Source organism: Artemia franciscana, chromosome 7 (assembly GCF_032884065.1).
Source record: "Artemia franciscana chromosome 7, ASM3288406v1, whole genome shotgun sequence".
Lineage (NCBI taxonomy): Eukaryota > Metazoa > Arthropoda > Branchiopoda > Anostraca > Artemiidae > Artemia > Artemia franciscana.
The window spans coordinates 7,373,368-7,398,434 of NC_088869.1; the positions used below are offsets into that span (position 1 = coordinate 7,373,368).

At 36.1% G+C, this 25,067-nt stretch overlaps 1 protein-coding gene across 1 annotated transcript in view; it reads right to left on the reverse strand.

The window, feature by feature from the left end:
• Nucleotides 1-3,762: 3,762 nt before the first annotated feature.
• LOC136028789 (innexin inx2-like) overlaps nt 3,763-25,067 on the reverse strand; it is a 51,420-nt gene continuing 30,115 nt past the window's right edge. The window contains exon 3 of the mRNA XM_065706692.1: nt 3,763-10,938. Coding sequence (XP_065562764.1) covers nt 10,482-10,938 — 457 coding nt within the window. The 3' untranslated portion in view covers nt 3,763-10,481. The remainder of the gene's footprint in view (nt 10,939-25,067) is intronic.

A 25,067-nucleotide genomic window follows, 5' to 3' on the forward strand; every position in this document is an offset into this window, starting at 1 on the left:
ATTATGCACTTACAGCTTATGGCCGTATTCAGGCATTCGGGGAAAAGCAGTTACAAAGGTGCCAAATATTATATTTGGAAATAACGTTGAACTGTCAAATGAGCAATATTACTATTATTCAGCTAGTAATTTAATGTAAATTCGACGAATTTACCAAAATAAATATTAGTCTTTTTCTTCTGAAAACCGGAATTTAAGAGTCAAAATCGGACTCCTCCCGGCTTCAAAAGTTTGGTTCGGATCTTATTCTTCTTTTCTAGATGAAATTATTTCGTATATGTAAGGGGCTGTCCCCTCTTCAACACCCCGGTCCTTACGCTAAAGTTTGACTCTTTCTCACAAACTCTACTTTTTAAAACAATAAAAAAAACTTTGGCTTAAAGAGCGTGACGTTGAGGAAGGGACAGAATACGCAATAATTTCTGTTCGTTTTAAATTTTAATGTCGCTTCTTATTTTCAGTTACAATTTTTTTTTTAATTTCTGAACGTTTTTGAATTAATGCAGGTTTTAAATTTGGCTCATCGTATATGAATAATTAAAACAAAATTTGCATATTAATTTCACTTTTTTTAACTAATTATAATCTTGTAATAACCTAAGCCTGAGTTTTGTTCCAGCTGTTTAATAATGACTCCTGAATTACCGAGGCTATTTAATTAGAATAATAACCTCTTTTAAAAGTTAAAAAAGAAACTTTAGCGTAAGAGCTATCTATTGAGGGGAGGCCACCCCACTCATATACGTAATATTTTCTGCTTGCGGAACTGATTTTGTAAAGCATAGTAACAAAACGGCCAAAGAGGTCGAAAATATTTTTTGGAAAATGGAAGTCACAAGTTGAGCAATTCTCAAATGACTGAAACGAATGAAAAAAAAGATCCTTACTAGATATACGTAATAATTAATGTTCGCTTTAAGTTTTAATGATGCTCCTTACTTTCAGTTGAAAAAATTGTTTTTTTATTTTATTTTTTATTGTTTTTTAAATATTTCCTGGAAATCCAGCTCCCCCTTCATGGAAAATTCTCTTTCTCCATGAAAAATTCCTCTATGGAAAGGTTCTCCCACTTAACCAAATCCTCCAGACCCCCTACCAGAAGAAATCGCTCTGAAAACATCGGCCTACTTATCAATAACCAATACTATATGCAAACAATAGCGAAAGTTTATAACTTGCAGCCCTTCCCTTGGGGCCTGAGCAGGATTGAGTCGTCTTCAAAGACATAGTTATGAAATAATTTGACTATCTTGAACAAAATGGTTATATCAAAATTTTGATCCAACGAATTTGGGGAAAAAGAGCATGGGAGGGAGTCCAGTTATCCTCCAATTTTTTTGTTCACTTAAAAGGGGTACTAGGACTTTTAATTTCTGTTCGAATGAGCCCTTTCACGAAATTGTAAGACCAGTGGGTCGATACGATTGTCTCTGGGGAAAACATAAAAAAAAACAAATAAACACGCATCCATGATCTTTCTTCTGGCAAAAAATACAAAATTCTGCATCTTTGCAGATGGAAGTTTGAAACTTTTACATCAGGGTTCTCGAATACGATGAATCTGATGGTGTGATTTTCATTAAGATTCTATGACTTTTAGGGAGTGTTTTTCTCTTTTTTCAAAAATAAGGCAAATTTTCTCAGTTTCGTAACTATTGATAGGTAGGACTAAACTTGATGAAATTTATATATTTAAAATCAGCGTAAAAATACAATTCTTCTGATGCATCTATTAGCATCAAAATTCTGTTTTTTAGAGTTTCGGTTACTATTGAGCCCGGTCGCTCCTTACTTATACTTTGTTACCACGAACTGTTTGAAAGGGCAGGTTTTATCCTACAGCTTCACGTACACAAAAGCATGGTTAGGCTAAAAGGAAATACTGACACTTGTAACTCTATTGAGCATCTCAAGAAAGGGCTTCAAAATTGAATATATTCCTTGGAAAAAAGGGGATACTGACCAGTTTCTTTTCTCAGAACTCAGAATCAGGCTGCTAAATATACACTAGATAAAGCAAGCCTTACGCCCGAAATTTATCTCACTTTAAGAGACAGTTTTTTTAGGTGAAATAGAAATTTTCTCACTATAGAGGTCGATTAAACACTTTACCGTTGAGAAAACTTGGATTCTCCAAAAAAGCTACCTTTTAAAATAAGTTTGCTCAAGCCTTTAGTGTCTTCAGTTTTTCTTTTACTGAAGAAAATAGAAAACTATAGGTTGACCAGGAAGGTTGCGCGAAAGCACAGATAATTTTTCTTTTCTGTCTTAATACATACAGCAATAATTGAGCCTCAAAAAATGTTCTCTAAGACAACATCAGTCTTGTAATACTAATACTACTAACAACTCACTGCAGCACCATGTCGCCTGAGACCTACACAGCTACTTACGCTCCTCTTCCATCTTAATCTATCCAAATGATCCCTCACTTGTTTAGCAATAATTTCTGTAACCTCCTGCCATGATTGAATTTCAAAACCGTTTCGTTATTCTAAGGTCTTTAACTTTAAGGAACAATGTTTTTATTTGGAGGTGGGGCCATCTCATTCACACTAGTCTTACCCTTGTCATATGCAATGACATTTCCCCCTTCAGTACCCGTTCAATGGCTGATGCAAACGTTAAACACTAATGAATAAATCAATCTTAAGGAACCTACAGCAGGAATCCTACAATGAAGCAGAACAGATCCATAAATGCACTGATGATTCAGTCAGTCAATAGAGGAGTAAAAAAAAACACACGTGTAAACACCCTCCAAATGAAACATAACAATTTGATAAGACTGCTCCCTCCCCCTGAATCCTCATAAATTTTACCAATAGTCTTGACACTTCAAGACATTTACCAATTTATTCTATTATACCCCCCCCCCCCAAAAAAAAACAGCGGTGTCTCTCAGAGCTAATGTCAAGTTCTAGCAAGCATGGGGAGAGTAATATTACCTTAAGGGGGTGCTTCACTGGGAGAATATAAATTTTATTTCAGTAAGGGGTAATTTTGTGAAAACTGGAGAAAGAATAAACTATTTAGTGAAGTTTTGGTCAGGGATTAGTCTATATTTTTGTCCTATATGCAGGGACAGTGAGGATTTAATACACTTTAAGTCCAAGTTTAAGGAGCTGGAGGATCTTAGAGAAAATCTTTGGGATTGGATGAGAGGGAAGGAATGATGGAAATTTTTAAGAGTAAAACCAACTGATGCTGAGAGATTGGGGAGGTACGTCTGAGTGGCGAGCACTGTTCTTTAGAGAATGGAGAATCTGAAGGATAAAAGAAGATCTTATTGTATGAGTGGCATGTAGTGAAGTATGGATGTTGTATTTATTCAAAGTTGTTGTTTTTTTCATCCCGTGCGGATTTGTCTTCTCAACCGGACCTTTTGTTATTTATTTTATTATTAAGAAGAACCTGAACCTTGATTGACATTCAGCCTGTCAGCAGTATTTTTAGCAGGTGGATCATTTTTGGGCAGGCCAGCTATGATTGTACAGCTAATATGACTTCATAGCTTTCTAAAATTTCGAAGACTATGATTGGTTGTCAAATCAAAGCCGAGCCTTGCTGCTGACAGGGAAAACATGCAACTAAATAGACTCATTGATAAATGAGTCCCTATGAGCTAATGAACCTTTTTTATTCTTTTATATATTAACCTTTACACAAGTTGTACTACAGAAGTTCTCTTTGTACAAAGGAAAAAAAGAATACTTAAGTAATTTTTGTGATACTAATCTATCAAAAAGGGTAGAATCAAAGTTAACTACAAGTATTTATTCATAACTAGGTACCAAAACTGCAAAATTTCTAGAACTAAATTAACCGAATAATAGAAAACTAGCTAAAATGCTGTTTCATCAAAACTGCCAAAAACAACTCACCACAGTACCAATTTAAAAATATCAAATTACCTCTATCTAGCTAGTAAAATGAAATTTTAAGGATACAATGAATTCATATTCAAAACACCAATCAATAAAATAAGTTGAATAGCTATTAAGATGGCACTAATCTCATCAATTCGTGGGTCAATTATCTCCAACCAAAGTATACGGGAAGCTGGGGCATAGCATTTAAGTTTTCCATTTACTATTTCTGTAAATAGTTTACAAAACTACACATTTATTTCATTGACAATTATATGAAACAAAAATATGCTACCAATAGCATTTTCACTGTCTTAATTCAGTTTCGTCCATTATCATATTTTCATTTCATCTTAATTCCACTATTTTTGGGTGAAAATTTTGTGATTTTTTCTTAAAATATAGCAATTTGATGATTTGTTATCATTTAATAATTCAAACTAACATAGAAATTATCAATAAGCGAACGACAAGTTTTCTTTTAAGGTGGAAATCGGTAAGGCTCTTAAAGAAGCAGACACTTTGAAGCACATTTTTACCATTATAAAATTTACCAAATCCGTTATAGGCCTCGCCTTGATTGACATTCACCCTGTCAGGAGCATTTTTAGGAGGTGGGTCATTTTTGGGCAGGCCAGCAATGATTGGACAGCCAATGACTTGATACCCTTCTAAAATTTCGAAGGCTATGATTGGCTGTCAAATCCAAGCCGATCCCTGCTACTGGCAGGGTGGATAATGTCAATCAAGACGAGCCTTTATTACTTTATAATTTTGCTCGTTTTCCGTAAAATCTAGTATTTTTCTGAAAGTCAATCTTTTTAGTTTATATCCCCTTACAAATCTTCATCTTCTGTTTCAGCAAACGTTTGCTTTTCAGTTGAGAATATTCAGCCCTTTTCCTTTTGACTCACTCTGTGAGTTGAAATGAACTACTGCAAGCGGTTGCTCTTTATTTAACTGATATTGGCTTGAATCTGTTTCAAGTTTTCAGTAAAATCTAGTATATTTCTGAAAGTTAATCTTTTTAGTTTATATTCCCCTCCAAAAGTTACTTTTAAGGGCAAAATAATCGTCTTTTTCTGTAAAACGCAAGTGAAAACAAAAGAGAACAGATGAAAACAAAAAGAGTAGAATATACAAAATAGGATGACTCAGACACAAGTAATGGCACTTTTTCCAGCAACGTCTGTTCAATTTGTTCATACACAATAAGACTTACGGTACAAGCAAGGCACTATATCAACAAGACTAAGCCATTTAGACGCATGTAGGTGTGCTATTGAACTGAAAAGCCGAGATAAATTGTTGAGATCGCACAGAATGGAAAATCATTAAAAAAGCAGAAGAAACAGATTCGAAATGAACTGATATATATATATATATATATATATATATATATATATATATATATATATATATATATATATATATATATATATATATGTATATAGGCACACGTAGGCACTATATGAATGGCATAAGGAATATCTAGTCTAAGTGTTTCATCTCCTTGAATTATACATTATACATATCAGATATTGCGATTTTCTTTTTCCAAGAGTGAAATACTAAAATGACACTGAATCATAGCGTTGACACACTTTCATATTCGATGTAAACTTAAAAAAAAAAATGAAAAAGATAAAGAAACCAGCTTCTACTCAAAAGAAGATTCATACTATGGAGGGAGATAATGACTTGGAAGAAAGTGATAGAATTGGGATGAAAAAAAACTAATATCAATAATAATAATTAAATTAATATTAGTTATATCAGTATAATTAATATTAGTTTTATATTAGTTTAATATAAAAACTCATAATATATTTTTCAACGATCAAAATTACTCAACTTGATCAACCTTTTTTGGTCCCATTGTATTCCTGTGAGCTTCTGAAGTTTTTCTATTTTTTAAAACTATATAAACCATAAAACCCAATTCACCAGTACAGTATAGATGCAATAATTAGTAATCTAATATCGAAAGCATGAGTTTTGGCGCGTTCCTTGGGCATTTTCTTCCACCACAGCAGCGAAGGTTCCCAAAGGTGTTAGAAGTAGGTGAAACCAATTGATTTTATATGAATCTTATTACCATCATTTATTGGAACCATGCTTGTTAGATCCCAGGTTTCTTTTTACCTGCTCCAAGGTTGCCACACCTAGTGATACGTCACTATTTATTGTGATTTCTTTTTCATAGCCTAGAGATTTTATTTTGGCAACTGATCTTTAGTTACTTCTTAGAAAACCTAGCCATTTTTTTTTTGCTTTTATTACTGATTTTTTTTTTCTTCTTAGAATTGTAAGAATATCTAAAAAATACGATGGAAGAGGCTGACAAACGCTTGATTAAGAACAAAATTAGTAGTGGGATTCTTTTGGTCTCCATTTACAATATCTAAAATTTTCTGAGGAAAACTATCTTAAACTCTTTTTAAGACATAGAAATCAAAAACTGCACTTCTTCTAATGATTTCAAGAAGACTTTTTTGTTCATTTATTTATTATTTTTCTTAAGATTTAAGTCATTTTATTTTTGACGTGGTGGCAACCCTGACGTGCATGCATTTTTCTATGCCGTAATAAATTTATACAATACATTAATAGACCAAAATGCATTGACAGATTCTAAAGTAGTGCTCTTCGAAACACTCAAGCATTTCAATATAGACATCTCATTACATATGGACAAAAACAATAAGACAGTCACAAGCACATATCAAAACAATAGTAAATAATTCAACACAGTGAGAATCATAGTAACCATAATATCGGAAATAATAGCAACGATAACGATATGAACTGTTTATGGAGGAAGCTTGATGCAAAAGAAAATAAAAGCGAGTGAATTAAAGGGAATAGGAGGATATTTAGAAGGTCATACGAATCAGATGAAACAACACTTATGGCGTGCATGCATAAAAAAGAACGACCAAGATTCAATTAAATCACAAGAAATTTTAAGAAGCATATACCCTGAAAACATATGAATAGAGTCAAAGGTTAGGATTTGACTGGTCTATAGCCGACATTTTTCCTTGGAGGAGGGAGTAGCCAAATTGAGGTCCCTTGCCCCTCGAATACTGAGAATCTAACCTTGAGGCAAAAGATCATCAGATTTTCCTAAATCGTAAAAATATCGATGGGTAGATTTCAGCCCTTACACAAACCCTTTTAACTGTAGTCCTACTTAAAGCATACTTGGTTCCTTTGTCATAGGCAAAACCAAAACAAACTTTCGAAAGTATTAAGCATTAAGAATACAATCAGTATTGTAAATAAAGATATATGGCGTTTACTCTTTAGACAAAGAGGTCCAGGAATTTTAAGACTGCACACTAGATTACCGTGAAAGAAATGCAAGTAGTCAGATTAACCTAAGACAGTCATACACAAATCATTTCACTTGTATTTTTCAAACCTTCCAATTAACAAAAAAGGGTCACAGTCAAGATAGGGTAAAGTGGGGATGCCACCAAGATTCAGAACTAACTCACGAGCCACTGTTTGGAGCCTCTTTATTACACAGCTTTCCATAATAGCGTTTAAACCTTGTTTTCTGAGAAAATTCTTTAAACGATAAAAAATTTAGAAAAATAACAACCGTAGATGATGATCCTAATGAAAACACAGTTTACTATTTACCGTTTGGGCTTCGGACTTTGAAGTTCAAAAGTAACTTTGAAAATTTATGTTAAAGAAATCTAAGCCGGAATTAATTTTTCAAAAGAAATAGTATATTATTTTTAATATTTTCAATAAGGTTTTCATTTTTTCTAAACTCAATCAGTGCCAGAAGGGCATTGTACTTCAGATAGACTCGGCAGAGAAAATTTCGTAACGCCGTTCCAAAGTTATATTATCAAGGTCAAGGACCTAAGCAGGGAAAGAAGGGGGAGGGTGACTCAAAGCACCCCTCGAACTCTGAATTTTTTTGGAATTTCTGGGCAATTCTTATTAAAATTATCGAATAAAATGTCGTTTACTATTTGTCCCCTCCCAAAAGTATTATTTTCGTTAGGGGCCCCCTAAAAAAATTCCAGCCTATGTGCCTGATTAAGGTCAACTTTTAACTGTTTCTTCAGAAAACTCTCAGTTACTGGATTCAAGTCAGTTAATTAACTGCAATGACTAGCAGAACCACGCATACCGTTGGCTATTTGCATACTTGGTTCATTGTCAAGACTTTTCATCTCTGTAACGTCTGCAGGCTGTAGCTGACATTTTCTACTTCTGAGAAAAAAAAAAAAAAAAAAAAAAAAAACTTCTTAAAAAAAGGTTCAGAAGCATAGGGGTCATTTGGGGAGAGGTGGCCGTTGCCCCCTTCAAATAATTTGGAAACTACTGCAAAAATTAAGTTTAATAGGGCATGGTAAGCATCCAAAGATACACGCCATTAACGCTGGAAGCGCCGAGAATCCGTCAGTGTATCTCTACCCCCGGACGGTGCGGAAGCACTACTGCCAATTGAATTTTTGGTTTTTTGACGAGCGGGTAGTGTTTATTATGTATTGTGTAACGTTTCTTAAATTAACGTCTTTGCAAAACAGCAACTTTTCTTTATTACCGGTTGGAGAAAATACGCTATTAAAGACTCAGGGCAGGCCCACGTCATTGGTATCCATAAGAAATAATTTCTCAAAATAAGTTTTCAGGCAGCTTAAAAACATGTTTAAGCTTGCAAAAAACTTTCGCGGGAGGACCCCTGGGAACCCCTCTTTCTATTGAACGGTACGCCCCAAACCCCAAAATGTGACTCATTCTTAATCAAAATGCTGAAATTATGCCCATGTTCAGAAAAAGAGTATATGTTCAACCATACATTAATCCTCCTGATCTACTTTGCCGAAGAGTAGTGTATATTCAAATACACTTTGATTTCCCTTATCTACGTTACCCTGTTGAACCTCTCTTCTCGGAAGATGTTCTGGAGGGCAATATATGTTCCACCACGCCTGACCTTCCTAATACACGTTGCCCTTTTGATCCTCTCTTTGAGAACAGCTAAGCAAACCATTTTTAGCTATTATTTAAGTAGTTTTGATTTCTAAGGTACGAACTTTACGCATAATACCGACGTTTTGTTTATAGCATTTTTTTCTTAAGTGTATAGCAAATCAAAAAGAACAAAAAAGCGTTTAATACAAGCAACGAAGGTCAATAACGTTCAAGGATTCATCGATTATTATAACTAGACTCAATAGACTCTAGTAAAAAAAAAAATCAAATGGTATGTTGTGCGTGTAAGGAGTTACATTAAACATAGTAATTTAGCAACCAAGAAATACTAAAAGCGAGTGATATAACAAGCATACGAACAATACAAAAGGAAGAATATTTAGACAAAGAAGGTACTGCTTAGATTGGAGATTCGGTAAAAAGAATAGCTTGTCACCAAAAAAATTTCCTTTGTAGAGGGGCGGAGGGGAGCGCGAGGCTGTAAAGAATGATTCCTAGCCATTGAAAAAAAAAATCAAAAATTATGATATTTTCATCTTTCAAGAGGGGGGTGGGGGATCTGCCTCCGAGCACCTAGACTGAACCCTTATTTATGGATATAGTATATGACAGAAAATAGCTGCAACGACAAATGAATAAATATTGAAATTGACATGCAGGAAAATTTGGAATCATAAACAAAATGCATTTGTTTTTCGATTTGAACCAGAAATATTTTTCAGGAAATTTTGTCTTGAATGAACTTTTCTTTGTTTAGGGAACTAAAAAAATATGAAAACTCTTAATATATATACAACATTTGAGGCCGAATTGGATTATTCAATCAGAATATTTCAATTAACTGTTTCTGGCCCAATCATTTTCAATTTTTTCTATAAATTTAGGTGCTTTGGACTGTATTTTTTGGAGTAAATTGGATGAAAAAATGGAATCAGGTTTTTGCTAGTACCCTTGGTTTTTCAGTGACGATTTTTTTAAAGCGTATTCTTGTCTGAAATACAAGCAAAATCAACAATCTGTTACAATTCGTTGTGTAAAAACTATGGGTACTAGAGAAAATCGTTTGTTGAGTCCACCATACAAAAGTGCTCAAGAATTTTTTTTAGTTAGTCACGATTTGCTGTTTTAAAATTCAAAAACGTCAAAATTTCGCAAAAAGCAGGGTTTAAAATATTTGTCATTGTAGACCAAAATCTATCGATCATTTTAAACTCGGTTTTTGAATTCAGCGGGAGCAAAAATGCAGGATACCACTAATTTTTAGCATGACAAATTTTCAATATTGCGCATAATCCCCAAATAAATAAAAAATACAGAAATAAAATGCCTCAATCAGTTACTAGAGTCAAAACTGTACCCATAACATAGAGGCCACAGTTTGAAACTGAAACTTTGGGCTTAAAAATGAGATCTCACTTATACAGATTTACAGAAAAACCACATGAAAATATTAATTAATAGGTACATTTTGGAAAATATTTCACTCCCCCCCCCAAGAAATTTGAGTACAACCCTATTATCAGCACACACTTAAAGGCACAACACTAAAAATTTCAGAAGAATTAAAATAATGCCTAATAAGAAAACAAACCCTAAAAATCGATAAAATGGAATATCTAGCTTCAGATCCAGAAGAAATAGATTGCCTTAAACAGAGGTTTTCCCTTGGAGTCGTTCAGATAGCTCCCCAATAAGCTCCATATAAATCAGCGGCTCCATATTCTTTCCCAGTTGCATTAAAACAAACCAATCTCCAGGTAGGCATTTGTTATTTATCAAATTAATGTCAGCTTGTTTAGACAGTCGGGCCTGGTTTTTTAGCAAAAACTGACGAGCTTTAGGGCTCATAACAATCAATGCTCTGTAGATCAATGCAAGTCCGGTGAGGACAGCGACAATAATGAACCAAAACCACATAAAAACATAGATTTTTTCATTAACAATATTTAGCGGTAGTACACACAGTCCATCGAAACGCTGGACTGTTCCAGAAGCACCATATTTGTGGAATGTGCACTTGGTGACTTTGGGGAAAACTTTGGCCATAGGGTCCACTCGTCTTTCAGGGTCTTCTTCTGTAAACGAAAGAACCGCCGTTCCATACCTTAAAAAACGACAATGTTAACTTCAAATCTGCGTAACTAGGGACAAAGTAAAACAAGAAAAAAAAAAAAACAACACGCGGCTAAAACGACATCTCGGCCTTAAGAATCCATACAATGAACACGTGCATTGTATGTCAAGGTCGCATCCAGGGGGAGGGTAGGGAGTTTCACCTCTCTCCCCCCACCGAAATGTTTGTCTAATTCATAAAAATTTATGAACTATATAAATATATTATTATATTTATATATGCATAAACAAAACATATTTTTGATGCGTTTAAGTTTTTTTATGATCCCCTAACCGAAAAAATCCCCCCCCGAACAAAAAACTTTAAAGTTTTGAGGTTGAATACCAAGTCTGTTTTAAAAGAGCAAAATAAAAAAAAGAAGATAATATATTTTATATCGCTTAATGTCGATAGATTCAATAAGTTTCTAGATTCTTAGGACAAATTGCCTTCCAATCCAGAGCAGGCCAAAGGCGTTTGACAAAAAGAGAGTGTTCCTGAAGGGTGGTATGATTGTCCCCACTGTAAAGATGAGAATGAAAGTTTGAACCATTCTCACCGGAAGTGCCCGGTGCTCTTTAATTTACGGGGAAAATATCTACATGGGATTGATTTACTGTTTCCTGGTATTCTACAAATTAGTAACCCAACCGAAATAATTCGAGTGTGTTACTGTTTATAGATAAATGTTTAGAAAGAAAAAAAGTTTAAACGATTAAGAGTTACCTGATTGGCAGATTATGCATTCAGCGTTTTGTAATTTGTTTTGTTGGTGATCTACTTGTTTTGTATGAATCTTTTTTGTTGAATCATACCTTTTGGTGGGATTCATCCCACCCTTGGGCTTTTGAAATACACTGATCTATCTATCTATCAATTATGTTGTTTTTTCTTTTTTCTATGTTTTTGCAGGAAATGCATTTTCAGTGCAGGACAAATTACAAACGTTAATTGACGAATGGTGCCAAACAAGGGACGAAAAGACGTCCAAGTGACCAAACTAAACACAGTGTTCAGTTGAAAAACTATTCCCCTTTTTGTCTCTTGTTCCAGAGTGCCCCAGTTAATAAGATTTGTAGAGCTAAAAGAATTTATCAAAATTGTAACTCAGAATATCAATCAGAACCAAATTGTACACTAGCTATTGCAATACCAGGCACGTACGAAAGTCCTTTTTTGGGGAGGGGGGATAAAATAATTGTTTGATAATTTAAATAAATTCTTCTCTTACGAGTCAGACAAGAATTCCGGGGGGGGGGGGTCAAACCTTGACTCGTCCACCCCTAGGTGCGGTCCTGTGGGTGTCGCATAGAAATGTTGAGGATTCAACTGACTCTTGAGTAAAGAACCGACAGTTTATTCAGAAATAGCTAACATCTTCTAATAAAAATCATCACCATTTCAGTTAAGGACAGCAACTACCATTTAATGAATTTATTTTTTCTTGAGTAGCTCTACTCTGATGTTAGTCAAAGGGGTAATTTTGTCGAAAGTAGGGGTAGAAACAAACCTAAAAATGTATTAAATTCAAAAATCAGAAAGTATAGGATTTTTGATAAAAACGGCAAAAACTTAAAGAGAATAATAAGATCTCAAGCATGTTCTCATATTGCAGTTTCTCATACTACTTCACCTTATCAGTAAGAAACCCAAAGGCAGCCTTTTCCTCATGGTTTCAGTACTAACTGCAACTTAGTAAGGGGTGAATCATGGCCAATAGTAGCCCCCCCCCCAAAAAAAAACAAACAAACAAGCTTTCAAAGAAACTATGGACCTAGAACTAGGGTCTATTTCTCAGATAAAACTAGTTATGGCACTTGGTATTAACCAAGTGACATATAGCAATCGCAAATTCTGTCGGTCTGTCGGTCCCGGTTTTGCTACTTTAGGCACTTCCAGGTAAGCTAGGACGATGAAATTTGGCAAGCGTATCAGGGACCGGACCAGATTAAATTAAAAATAGTCGTTTTCCCGATTTGACCATCTGGAGGGAGTGGGGGGCCGGTTAATTCGGAAAAAATAGAAAAAATGTATTTTTAACTTATGAGCGGGTGCTGGGATCTTCATGAAATTTGATGTTTGGAATGATATTGCGTCTCAGAGCTCTTATTTTAAATCCCGACCGGATCTGATGACATTGGGGGGAGTTGGAGGGGGGAAACATAAAATCTTGGAAAACACGTAGAGTGGAGGGATCGGGATGAAACTTGATGGGAAAAATAAGCACAAGTCCAAGATACAAGATTGACATAATCGGAGCGGATCCGCTCTCTTTGAGGTAGTTGGGGGAGGGGTTAATTCTGAAAAATTAAAAAAAAAATGAGGTATTTTTAACTTACGAACGGGTGATCGGATCTCAATGAAATTTGATATTTAGAAGGATATCGTGTCTCAAAGCTCTTATTTTAAATCCTGACCGGATCTGGTGACATTGAGGGAAGTTTGGGGTGGGGGAACCTAAAATCATGGAAAACGCTTAGATTGGAGGGATTGGGATGAAACTTGTTGGGAAAAATAAGCAGAAGTCTTGCATAAGTGATTTATATAATTGGAACGGATCCGCTCTATTGGGGAGGGGGGCTAATTCTGAAAAATAAGAAAAAATTACGTATTTTTAACTTACGAAGGAGTGATCGGATCTTCATGAAACTTCATATTTAGAAGATCCTCGTAACTCAGATCTCTTATTTTAAATCTCAACCTGATCAAGCGTAACTGGGGGGAGGCAGTTGGGGGGGGGGACCAGAAATCTGAGAAAATACTTAAAGCGGTGAGATCAGGATGAAACTGGATGGGAAGAATAGAAACCTGTCTAAGATACGTGACTGACATAACCGGACGGGATCTGCTCTCTTTGGTGGAATTGGGGGGGGGGGGGGTAGTTTTGAAAATTGAGGTATTTGTAACTTACGAAAGGGTGACCAGATCTTAATAAAATTTGATATTTAGAAGGATCTTGTGCTTTAAAGTTCTAATTTTAAATTCCGACCAGATCCTGTGACATTGGGGGGAGTTGGAGGGGGAAACCGGAATTCTTGGAAAACGTGAAAATTGGGGTATTTTTATCTTATGAATAGATGATCGGATCTTAATGAAATTTGATCTTTAGAAGGAATCCATGTCTCAGAACTTTTGTTTCAAATCCCGACCAGATCTTTTGACATTGGGGGGAGTTGGAGGGGGAAATCTTGGAAAAACACTTGGAGTGGAGAAATCGGGATGAAGCTTGGTGGATAGAATAAACAAATGTACTTGATACGTGATTGACAGAATCGTACGGGATTCACTCTCTTTGGAGGAGTTGGGGGGATGGGTTCAGTGATTTGGCGAGTTTGGTGCTTCTGGACGTGCTAGGACGATGAAAATTGGTAGGCGTGTCAGGGAGCTGCACAATTTGACTTGATAAAGTCGTTTTCCCCAGATTCAACCATCTGGGGGGCTAAAGGGAGAGGAAAAATTAGAAAAAATTAGGTATTTATAACTTACGAGTGGGTGATCGGATCTTAATGAATTTTGATATTTAGAAGGACATCGTGACTCAGAGCTCTTATTTTAAAACCTGACCGGCATTAAGCCTTTTATTTTCCTTTTTAAATCAATCTATTGATTCATAGAATTTTGTTAGAGCTCATACCATATGATCACTTGGGTCTTAGCTCTTCTCGCCTCTTCACAAGTGCCATGTGAGCTCTTAGCTCTTGTTTATGCAACTAATAACAACATATAAGAAAATGCTTATATGATATCATAAGAATTGCTTTTAAATTGCTTTGAAATTGCTCTTAGCTCTTGTTTTAAAATGAAATTTTTTTCCGATTCAACTGAACAGTCATTAGTAATCAAACAGATCGTGGTAACGAACTGTAGTAAGGAGCGACCCGGCTCAATAGTAAACGAAACTCTAAAAATCGGAATTTTGATGCTAAAAGATACATCAAAAGAATCAGATTTTCATGCTGATTTTAAATATATAAGTTTCATCAAATTTAGTCTTTGTCATCAAAAGTTACGAGCCTGAGAAAATTCACCTTATTTTGGAAAATAGGGGGAAACAGCCCCTAACAGTCATATAATCTTAACGACATCACACCATCGCATTCAGCGTATCAGAGAACCCTACAGCAAAAATTTCAAGCTCCTATCTACAAAAATGTGGAATTCCGTATTTTTTTTTGCCAGAAAACAGATCACGGGTACGTGTGTATTTGTTAGTCTGTTTTTTCTTCTTCTTCCCAGGGGTCATCGTATCGACCAAGTGGTCCTATAATGTTGCAAGAGGGCCCATTCTAATGGAAATGAAAAGTTCTAATGCCCTTTTTAAGTGACAAAAAAAAATGCTCATTTTTTCCCCAAATCAACGGATCAAAATTTTGAGATGGCCATTTTGTTCCGCATTGTCGAAAACCTTAATAACTATGTCTTTGGGGATGACTTACTCCCCCGCAGTCCCTGGGGGAGGGGCTGCAAGTTACAAACTTTGACCAGTGTTTACATACAGTAATTGTTATTGGGACGTGTGCAGACGTTTTCAGGGGGATTCTTTTGGTTTGGGGGGTTGGGTTGAGGGGAGGGAACTATATGGGAGGATCTTTCCTTGGAGGAATATGTCCTGGGGGAAGAGAAACTCAATGAAAAGGGCGCAGGATTTTCTAGCATTACTATAAAAAAAACAATGAAAAAATAAACATGAAAAAGTTTTTTCGATTGAAAGTAAGGAGTAGCATTAAAACTTAAAACGAACAAAGATTATTAAGCATATGAGGGGTTCTAAAAATACTTTAGCATAAAGAGCGAGGTATTTAGGAGGAGATAAATACATCGCTCTTTGTGCTAAAGTATTTTTAGTAATTTCAACTCCTTATTCTAAGGCCTTTCTGATTCAGGGGTCATTCTTAAAGAATTGGGACAAAACTTAAGATTTAGTATAAAGAGCGAGGTATTAACGAGGGGACAAATCCCCTCATGTACATATTAAAAATATAAGAATATAAAACTTTTTCACGTAAGTTAATTCTTAAGTTACGTATATTTTTTACTAATAAAAACGTTCGTTAAAAATTAAAAGTTCTAGTTACCTTTTTAAGTAACCGAAAAATTGGAGGGCAACGCCTCCTTCCCCACCCCTTATTTCTCAAAATCGTCTGATCAAAATTAAGAGAAAGCCATTTAGCCAAAAAATGAATTAGTATGCAAATTTCATATTAATAATTTATGCGCGGAGAGCCAAAATCAAACATGCATTAATTCAAAAACGTTCAGAAATTAAATAAAAAAATAGTTTTTTTTAGCTGAAAATAAGGAGCGACATTAAAGCTTAAAACGAACAGAAATTACTCCGTATATGAAATGGGTTTTCCCCTCCGCAATCCCTCGCTCTTTACCCTAAAGTTTGACTCTTAGACACAATTCTAATTTTTAAAACAATTAAAAACTTAAGCGTAAAGAGCGAGGCGCTGAGGAGGGGACAACCCATTTCATGTACGGAGTAATTTCTGTTCGTTTTAAGGTTTAATGTCGCTCCTTACTTTCAGTTAAAAAAAACAAGTTTTTTTATTTAATAAAAGAAAAAAGACCATACATAAAGCACTAAGAACAAGAGCTAAGAGCTTATATGGCACTTGTGACGAGGCAAGAAGAGCTAAGAGCCAAGAGCTCATATGGTATGAGCTCTAACAAAATTCTAAGAATCAATAGATTGATTTAAAAGGAAAATCAGAGGCTTAATGCCGGTCAGGATTTAAAATAAGAGCTCCGAGTCACGATGTCCTTCTACATATCAAAATTCATTAAGATCCGATCACCCACTCGTAAGATGGTCAAATCTGGGAAAATAACTTTATCAAGTAAATTTTTGCAGCTCCCTGAAACGCCTACCAATTTTCATCGTCCTAGCACGTCCAGAAGCACCAACATCGCCAAATCACTGAACCCCTCCCCCAACTCCCCCAAAGAGAGCGAATCCAGTACGGTTACGTCAATCACGTATCAAGTACATTTGCTTATTCTATCCACCAAGCTTCATCCCGATTCTCTACTCCAAGTGTTTTCCAAGATTTCCCCCCTCCAACTCCCCCAAAATCAAGATTTCCCCAAACTCCCAGATCAAAAGATCTGGTCGGGAATTGAAATAAGAGCTCTGAGACATGAATTCCTTCTAAATATCGAATTTCATTGAGATTCGATCACCTATTCGTAAGATAAAAAACCCTAATTTTCACGTTTTCCAAGAATTCCGGTTTCCCCCTCCAACTCCCTCCAATGTCACAGGATCCGGTCGGAATTTAAAATTAGAGCTTTAAAGCACAAGATCCTTCTAAATATCAAATTTCATTAAGATCTGGTCACCCTTTCGTAAGTTACAAATACCTCATTTTTCCCAATTACCCCCCCCCCCCCAACTCCACTAAAGAGAGCAGATCCGGTCCGGTTATGTCAGTCACGTATCTTAGACAGATTTTTATTCTTCCCACCCAGTTTCATCCTGATCTCTCCGCTTTAAGTATTTTCTAAGATTTCCTCCCCCCCCCCAATGACGCTGGATCCGGTTGAGATTTAAAATAAGAGATCTGAGTTACGAAGTCCTACTAAATATGAAGTTTCATGAAGATCCGATCCCTCCTTCGGAAGTTAAAAATACGTCATTTTTTCTAATTTTTCAGAATTAACCCCTCCCCCCAATAGAGCGGATCCGTTCCAATTATGTAAATCACGTATCTAAGACTTCTGCTTATTTTTCCCACCAAGTTTCATCCCGATCCCTCCAATCTAAGCGTTTTCCATGATTTTAGGCTCCCCCACTGCAAACTCCCCCCAAATGAGACCAGATCTGGTCGGGATCTTTGAGACACGATATCAATCATGTATCTAGGACTTGTGCTTATTTTCCCACCAAGTTTCATCCCGATCCCTCCACTCAAGTGTTTTCCAAGATTTTAGGTTTCCCCCTCCCAACTCCCCCCCCAATGTCACCAGATCCGGTCGAGATTTAAAATAACAGCTCTGAGACACAATATCCTTCCAAACATCAAATTTCATTAAGATCTGATCAACCGTTCGTAAGTTAAAAACACTTCAATTTTTCTATTTTTTCCGAATTAACGGCCCCCCATTCCCCCAAAGATGGTCAAATCGAGAAAACGGCTATTTCTAATTTAATCTGGTCCGGTCCCTGATACGCCTGCCAAATTTCATCGTCCTAGCTTACCTGGAAGTGCCTAAAGTAGCAAAACCGGGACCGACAGACAGACAGACCGACAGAATTTGCGATTGCTATATGTCACTTGGTTAATACCAAGTGCCATAAAAAATATAAAGGGCTTTTACAAGGACACAGCTGACAGAATATATTCATAGCCAATACGCATAAACACAGGGAAAGGGTGGGGATGGACGATCCTCGACCAGAAAGAATCACTCTTCTCGAATAATACTGACCTAAAAGTACACTTTTTCATTTTTTCTATCCTTTCCCAACACTGAGAGAGCTGAACACGCGAAGAAAAAACGACGATTGTAAACAATGGAATTCATGTAAACAATGGAATGTGAATAATACTCACCTTAAAGTGCACCTTTTCATTTTTCTACCCTTTCCTAGGACAAAAACCACTTGGCACCTCAACACCGAGAGAGCTGACCACACGAAGAAAAACGACGAATGTGAACAATGGATGTGAATAATACCGAACTAAAAGTGAACCTTTTCATTTTTTTTCTACCCTTTCCTAGGACAAAAACCACTTGACATCTCGACACCGAGAGAGCTGACCACACGAAGAAAAAACGACGAATGTGAACAATAGTAATGATGTGAACAATGGAATGTAAAAAATACTGATCTTAAAGTGCATCTTTTTATTTTTTCTACCCTTTACTTGGAAAAAACCACTTGATACCTCGACACCAAGAGAGATGACCACGGAAAGAAAAATTGACGAATATGAGCAATGGTATTTCTTTGAGCCACTTGGTAAAAACAGTTGCGTCATTAGGAATCAACACTGCATTAAGTTCTTTTTTTTTAGGTTGAGTTGGATACGTCACCAAGTTGGAACCTCCTAGTCACAGGATACGTCACCAAGTTGTTGCTTATATTGTATTTTTTTTGTATCCCTCTTGTGTCCCTGGCCATGGAGCCTTTCGTGGGGGAATAAGAGTATTGTATTTCCAACCTGTATTTATTGGTGAATAGACTCTGAACTCTGAACAAGTAGTCTAGTCCTTGTTCAATTAGCTAATCTTACTGGTTTGCTAAAAAAAAATCCATACGTATTGTTTCAGAACAAAAAATTTGCCATAATTTCCTACACAACCTAGTAATTTCAAACTGCAGATGATTTTTTTTTTACCACTGGACAGGACATCCGCAATAATTTGTATCATCGGAAGGGAGTAGGGGCCAAATTTGTCAAAATCATAAAAAGGCAATTTTAACGAAAAATATAAAAATGAAGAGAGGATTCGCAAAGTTTTCGAGATTTTCAAAAATAATTAGTCAAGATTAAATTTCAGCTATCCAAATGCATCTATAAAAGAAAATCTATTTTGATTTTAGACAGGAAAGATCTAAGTAACAATTTTTGTAGGTGCGCAGAAACCTACAAAATGATAAAACAAGTGTCGTATGACAAACAAGTATTTGTTAGTCAACATTCGCGGAATTATTCGGTTTGGCACAAAATACAAAAACATCATCCTAGGAAACAGACCTCGAGAAAATCAGCGGTAAATTTTTAGATGGCTCCATTATTTACATCGAGACAAGGTGAACACCCTACTCAATGGTTTTTTTCTGCTCTTTCCAAATATAATATCGTTTCAAGAAAGAAAACGATGAAAAATGGGGTTTTCAAAGGCCAAATGAAAATAGTGACGAAAACACAGAAAGAGAACATTTCGAGAGAACATCCGCCACTCTTCTTCAGCATAAAGAAAGAAAACGATCAAAAATGGGGTTTTTAAAGGCCAAATGAAAATAGTGAAGAAAACACAGAAAGCGAATATTTCGAGAGAACCGCTTCTTTTCTCGGCATAAAGAAAGAAAACGATCATAAATGGGTTTTTAAGGACAAATGAAAATACTGAAGAAAACACAGAAAGCGAATATTTCGAGAGAACAACCGCCTCTTTTCTTCAGCAAAAAGAAAGAAAACGATCAAAAATGGGTTTTTAAGGACAAATGAAAATACTGAAGAAAACACAGAAAGCGAATATTTCGAGAGAACAACCGCCTCTCTTCTTCAGCAATTATGGCAGGCCAATACAGTTTGACAAATTATCTTAATATCGTTTCGCTCGCAAATATAATTTAAAGCCCCTAGAGTGACACCTAGTTCCTGTCACAACTTGTCGAAAGTAGTGACAAGCAGTACCATTACATACTTTATTTTATGCTCTTGTTCATTCGGCTTATTTATTTATTTTGTAGGCTAATAGTTTAAGAAATTTTAGAGAAAGGTCGGCAGTAAATAATACAAACAAACAGCACGAATAAAAATGAGAAAGATAAATTTATTTATTTAAATATTCACGCATAAGAAAAATCCAAAAGGAAGAGTGTTATGGTTGCAGCAGTAGCTGTAACCTAGTAAAGTGCGAACCATAGCCCGAAGTAAGCAAAAGCTGAAAAACACGTTTTCAAAAAACTGCCTACTGCAAAAAATTGCCATCTGACACTGAATTAGGTATGGTAACTACTGTTTCAGTTAATTTTAAAAGTAAAAGTTTATTGCGAAAAGAAATCTATGGTGATTTCGAAAAAGAGCCTGAGACCTTTGAAAAATGGCGTCCAATCGAATTAAAAAGTGAACCATTGAAATCAGCGTGATTAAAAACCTTGAGTTATTAACCTGAACAGTCCTCCACCATGAACACCAAGGAAAATCACTTTTTTTGCATGGGTAGCACTGTTGTTTCCGTTTTTTTTTACAAAAGGTTTCTTTTTTTCCTTTTTTTACGCTCTTTACTTTCCTCGGAAAAACTTTTTTTTTAAATTAATTCAGACACAAAAGGTACTGGATAGATTGGAGATTCGGTAAAAAGAATAACTTGTCGCTACGAAGATTTAAGTTGCAGGTAGAACCTAGAAGCTTTAACCACTAGAAACTAAAACCAGAAAGTAGAAACTTTTTTTCACATATTGACCAATTGCCTGCCTGACGCAGGCACCGACCTCGAAGTTTGCTGCCTTTAACCGAGAGTCCAATACATAACTGGGGAAGGGGGAGGCGAATCATCCGACGCTTCCCGTCCCCACCTACCGATTTCTCCGGGCAATCATTTAAAGTTGTGTCGACTCTGGTAGAACTTACAGTCACATCATTGACCCCTATGTTAAACCAAACAACAAGCGACACCAGGAATCGAACCCCTCTATTTAGGAATGTAAGATATGGTGCATAAAAAACGGAAGAAAAATGTCACTTCAAGCACGGATTTTTGGGGTGCTTCCTTGGACCAAGATTCAATATTGAACATTTCTTCTTAAGTAGGCACTAAGATTGAGCAGCAACTGTTAGCTAGTACTATGCATCGGCACTGTTTCTGTTTTCTGTTTCTGTTTCTGTTTTTTCTTGCCTGTTTCTGCCTGTTTCTGTTTCTGTTTTTACAAAAAACAGAACAGAAAACAGAAACAGGCTACCTGTTTTTGTTTTACCTGTTTCTGTTTCTGTTCTGTTTTTTTTTTCATCTGTTTTTTTCCGTTTCTGTTTTTTTATCTGTTTTCTGTTTTTTTTTCTGTTTTTTTTTTCAAATGCCGCGCTATCTAGCGGGCATGATACCGAAACGCATGATACCTATCCGTACCTACCGTACCGAAACGCACATCTAGCGGGCATGATACCATGATACCGTTGATTTTTGAATTTAAACAAAAAGGGAATAGTTGTGGGAAAAGTCAAAGTCATGGCCAATTGTAGAAAAAAGCTAAGACAGATTGTCCAATTAAGTGGGCAACCCAGTCAAGGTTAATTTTACCCCTTTGATTGCCGTTGTGACTGTCTCCCATTTATGCTACACCTCTCCGTGCATGCATGTCCCTTGACAATGCTGAAATAGAGTCAACCCGTTGACTACGGGTTGACTACTTGAAAATTTTCCTCTCATGCATGTCACTCCACAATGCTCAACTAGAGTCAACCTCTCATGCTAATTCACGGCGGGGTAAATCTGAGCGAAAGAGAGAGATAGAGAAAGAGAGAGAAGCTTGAACGCTATACAGTGGACATGGGCTAGATGGGAACCCCATATGACAATGTCTCTACTGTTGGTATATGTGTAGCGGATGGCTATTACCGCTTGAGCAACGGTCTAACCATTGACGGCTTTAAGGATTCGTGCTTTAAGCAGCAAACATGGGCTCAATGAAATCCCATATAAAAGAGGAATATAGCGTTGGTATTTACTTAGAGCAATGGGTTACCGCTAGAACAGCGGTCCAACAAGCCACGGCTTGAAGGCATCCGTACTTTAAGCGGTGAACCTAGACACCTTGGTATGTGTGTAGCGGAGGGTTATTACCACTTGAGCAATGGTCTAACCATAGAGCGTTATAGAGCGTTGGTATTTGCTTAGAGCAATGGGTTACCGCTATAGCGACGGTTTAAATAGCCTCTAACTTAAGCGGTGGACATAAGCTAGATGGGATGACTCTGTGTCTGTCTGGTATATATTAGCAAGCAGCGGTCTAAGTAGCCTCGGCTTGAAAGCATCCGTGCTTTAAGCGGTGAATATAGTGTTGGTAAATGCTTTGAGCAATGGTTTACCACTAAAGCAACGGTCTAAGAGCAACTAGGGTAAATTGTCAATTATAAATGACATTTAAGCTTGAAAGGAATATAGCGTTGGTATCACCCGATTGGACACATTTTATGACAAATTTCGCCCCCCCCCTAAAAATACGCTAGTGTGTTGAATTACACGAAGTTGCTCATCTTTTGTATGTGACTACAAGGATTTAACAAGAAGATGTTTTCTTTCCTATTAGAAATAGAAGAAGTAAGGAAAAAACAGGAAAAACAGCTGTTAAAACAGCTGTTTTTTTAAAAAAAACAGCTGTTTTCTGTTTTTTCGAAAAACAGAATAGATTACAGAAACAGGTCACCTGTTTTTGTTTGACCTGTTTCTGTTTCTGTTCTGTTTTTTTTCTAACTGTTTTTTTCTGTTTCTGTTTTTCTCAAAAACAGAAACAGTGCCGATGCTTAGCTAGTACCTCGCTTATATTCCACAAAATAGGAGTAGCTGACTTATGTCACGTCATTGACAATATTTATTATAGGTGGATTCGTAGGACGTTTCCAGAAGTTACACAACAGTTTGCCTTGCGGGAAGGGAGACATGTATGTAGACGCAATAGCAGACTTTGAAGGTCATCGGAAACAGAATAACATTCTGAAAATGGGAAGACTCTTTTCACTAATACACTAGCCAATCTTTGGGGAAAATAACTTTCAATAACACTGTTACGACGAATTCCACAAGCGTCGATAGCTTTCACCGTTCTTACACAATTAAATTATTTTAACGGCTTTACCTCGGTGGTGTCAATTCGTGAAAATGCAGGAGGGGGTGGGGATATATTTTTTGAAGTCTAGGAGTGGATTTTTTTCTTCAATTTTTCAATCAATGTACCGAAAAAGTATTTTCCGATGAAAATATAAAAAATAAAATTTCAAAATATAGAAGGGAGGGAATATGGGAAGGCAAATCCCTCCCCCAATTGAAGTCCCTGCTTTATCCATTTCACAAAATGGATGCACTTCATGGCTTGTGTTTCAAGTGTCACAAGTTCAACCAAATGTTGATTTTTATAGTTGAATGTTCTCTTTGAACTTCTGATGAAACGGTTGAATGTTGTAGGCTAAACCAGTGATAAATTGTTTAAGTATACATAACGCTACCAATAGAAGTTAGCATCTACCTATATGGTTGGGGACCTCCCCCTCCGGAGGAAGTGCCCATTGTCCTTGTTCAGGAAGAGAGCTCTGACGAAACCGTTGCAGTTAGCAGTTTTTGTTAAAGTTTAGTTAAAAGCTTCACACGGAAGCTGCATGAAACGGCCAAATATTTAACAATATTTAAGGTCGTCTTGAAAAAACATAGGGTGTTTTGAAAGGGATGTCCAAAAGGAACTGACATATTCCGTTTAGATCAGATTAACTTAACCTCACTTCTTGAGTTATTCTCACTTGTGATAACTTAACCTGACTTGAGGAGTATTGCTACATGGGATGTCAGAAACAAAGGGGAGAATGGTTGTGAACATAATGATCTAGCTTATTACTAGCTTGGGTACTTACATATTATCCCGACCCAACTGAAGCTCTTGACCTGTAAGATCTGAGAGAAACTAGTTTGTCTGTCTGCAGTAGGTTATAATTAAATTAGTCTCATTGATAAAAAATATATTGTAGTTATACCTTTATTAGATATTTAATATATAGAGGCGATTAGGCTAGGTATTTAACATAGTGTGTTCTGGGGGGTTTGATTTCCATAATTTTCTTCTGTAGTTTCAATAATTTTGTTAATACAGTGTTATTTTCATCATATTCTGTTATATTTTACTAGAATTAGCTTAATCCCACTTCTTGAGAGGGTCGGGATAATACATAAATGCCTCAACTTGACCCTTTGGGTTAATAACCCGACTCTACTAACATTTTTGGGAAAATTTTCTAGATTATTTTTCATTATTACAAACATCACTTAGCAACAAAGAAATCACTAAATATTTTTTTCCCTTTTCAAGTTGGCAATTTTCTGCAAAGGAAATCCGCACGCGGCATCCAAATTCGTTCTACATCATTCAAGTGTCAAATTCCAATGCATCCTGTAATACAAGCTCGACAAGACGCTGCATAATCAGCATATTTTAACAATTTAACAAGTGATTTGAACTGAAGAGTTTTGATAAAACAAAAATTGGAACGTTTTGTGTTTCTTATTTAGCCTTTGGGTAAATTATTCAAATAAAAACATATCAGAGCAGAAACCGCGAAAGTATTCGCTAAAAGACCGAAATCTTCTCAGCAACTTGACCTCAGGCACGACTGCAAAAAACAAGGCTCGTAAAATTTTGAAATAGTTAAACTCAAAATATTAGGACAAAAACAAATCATGAA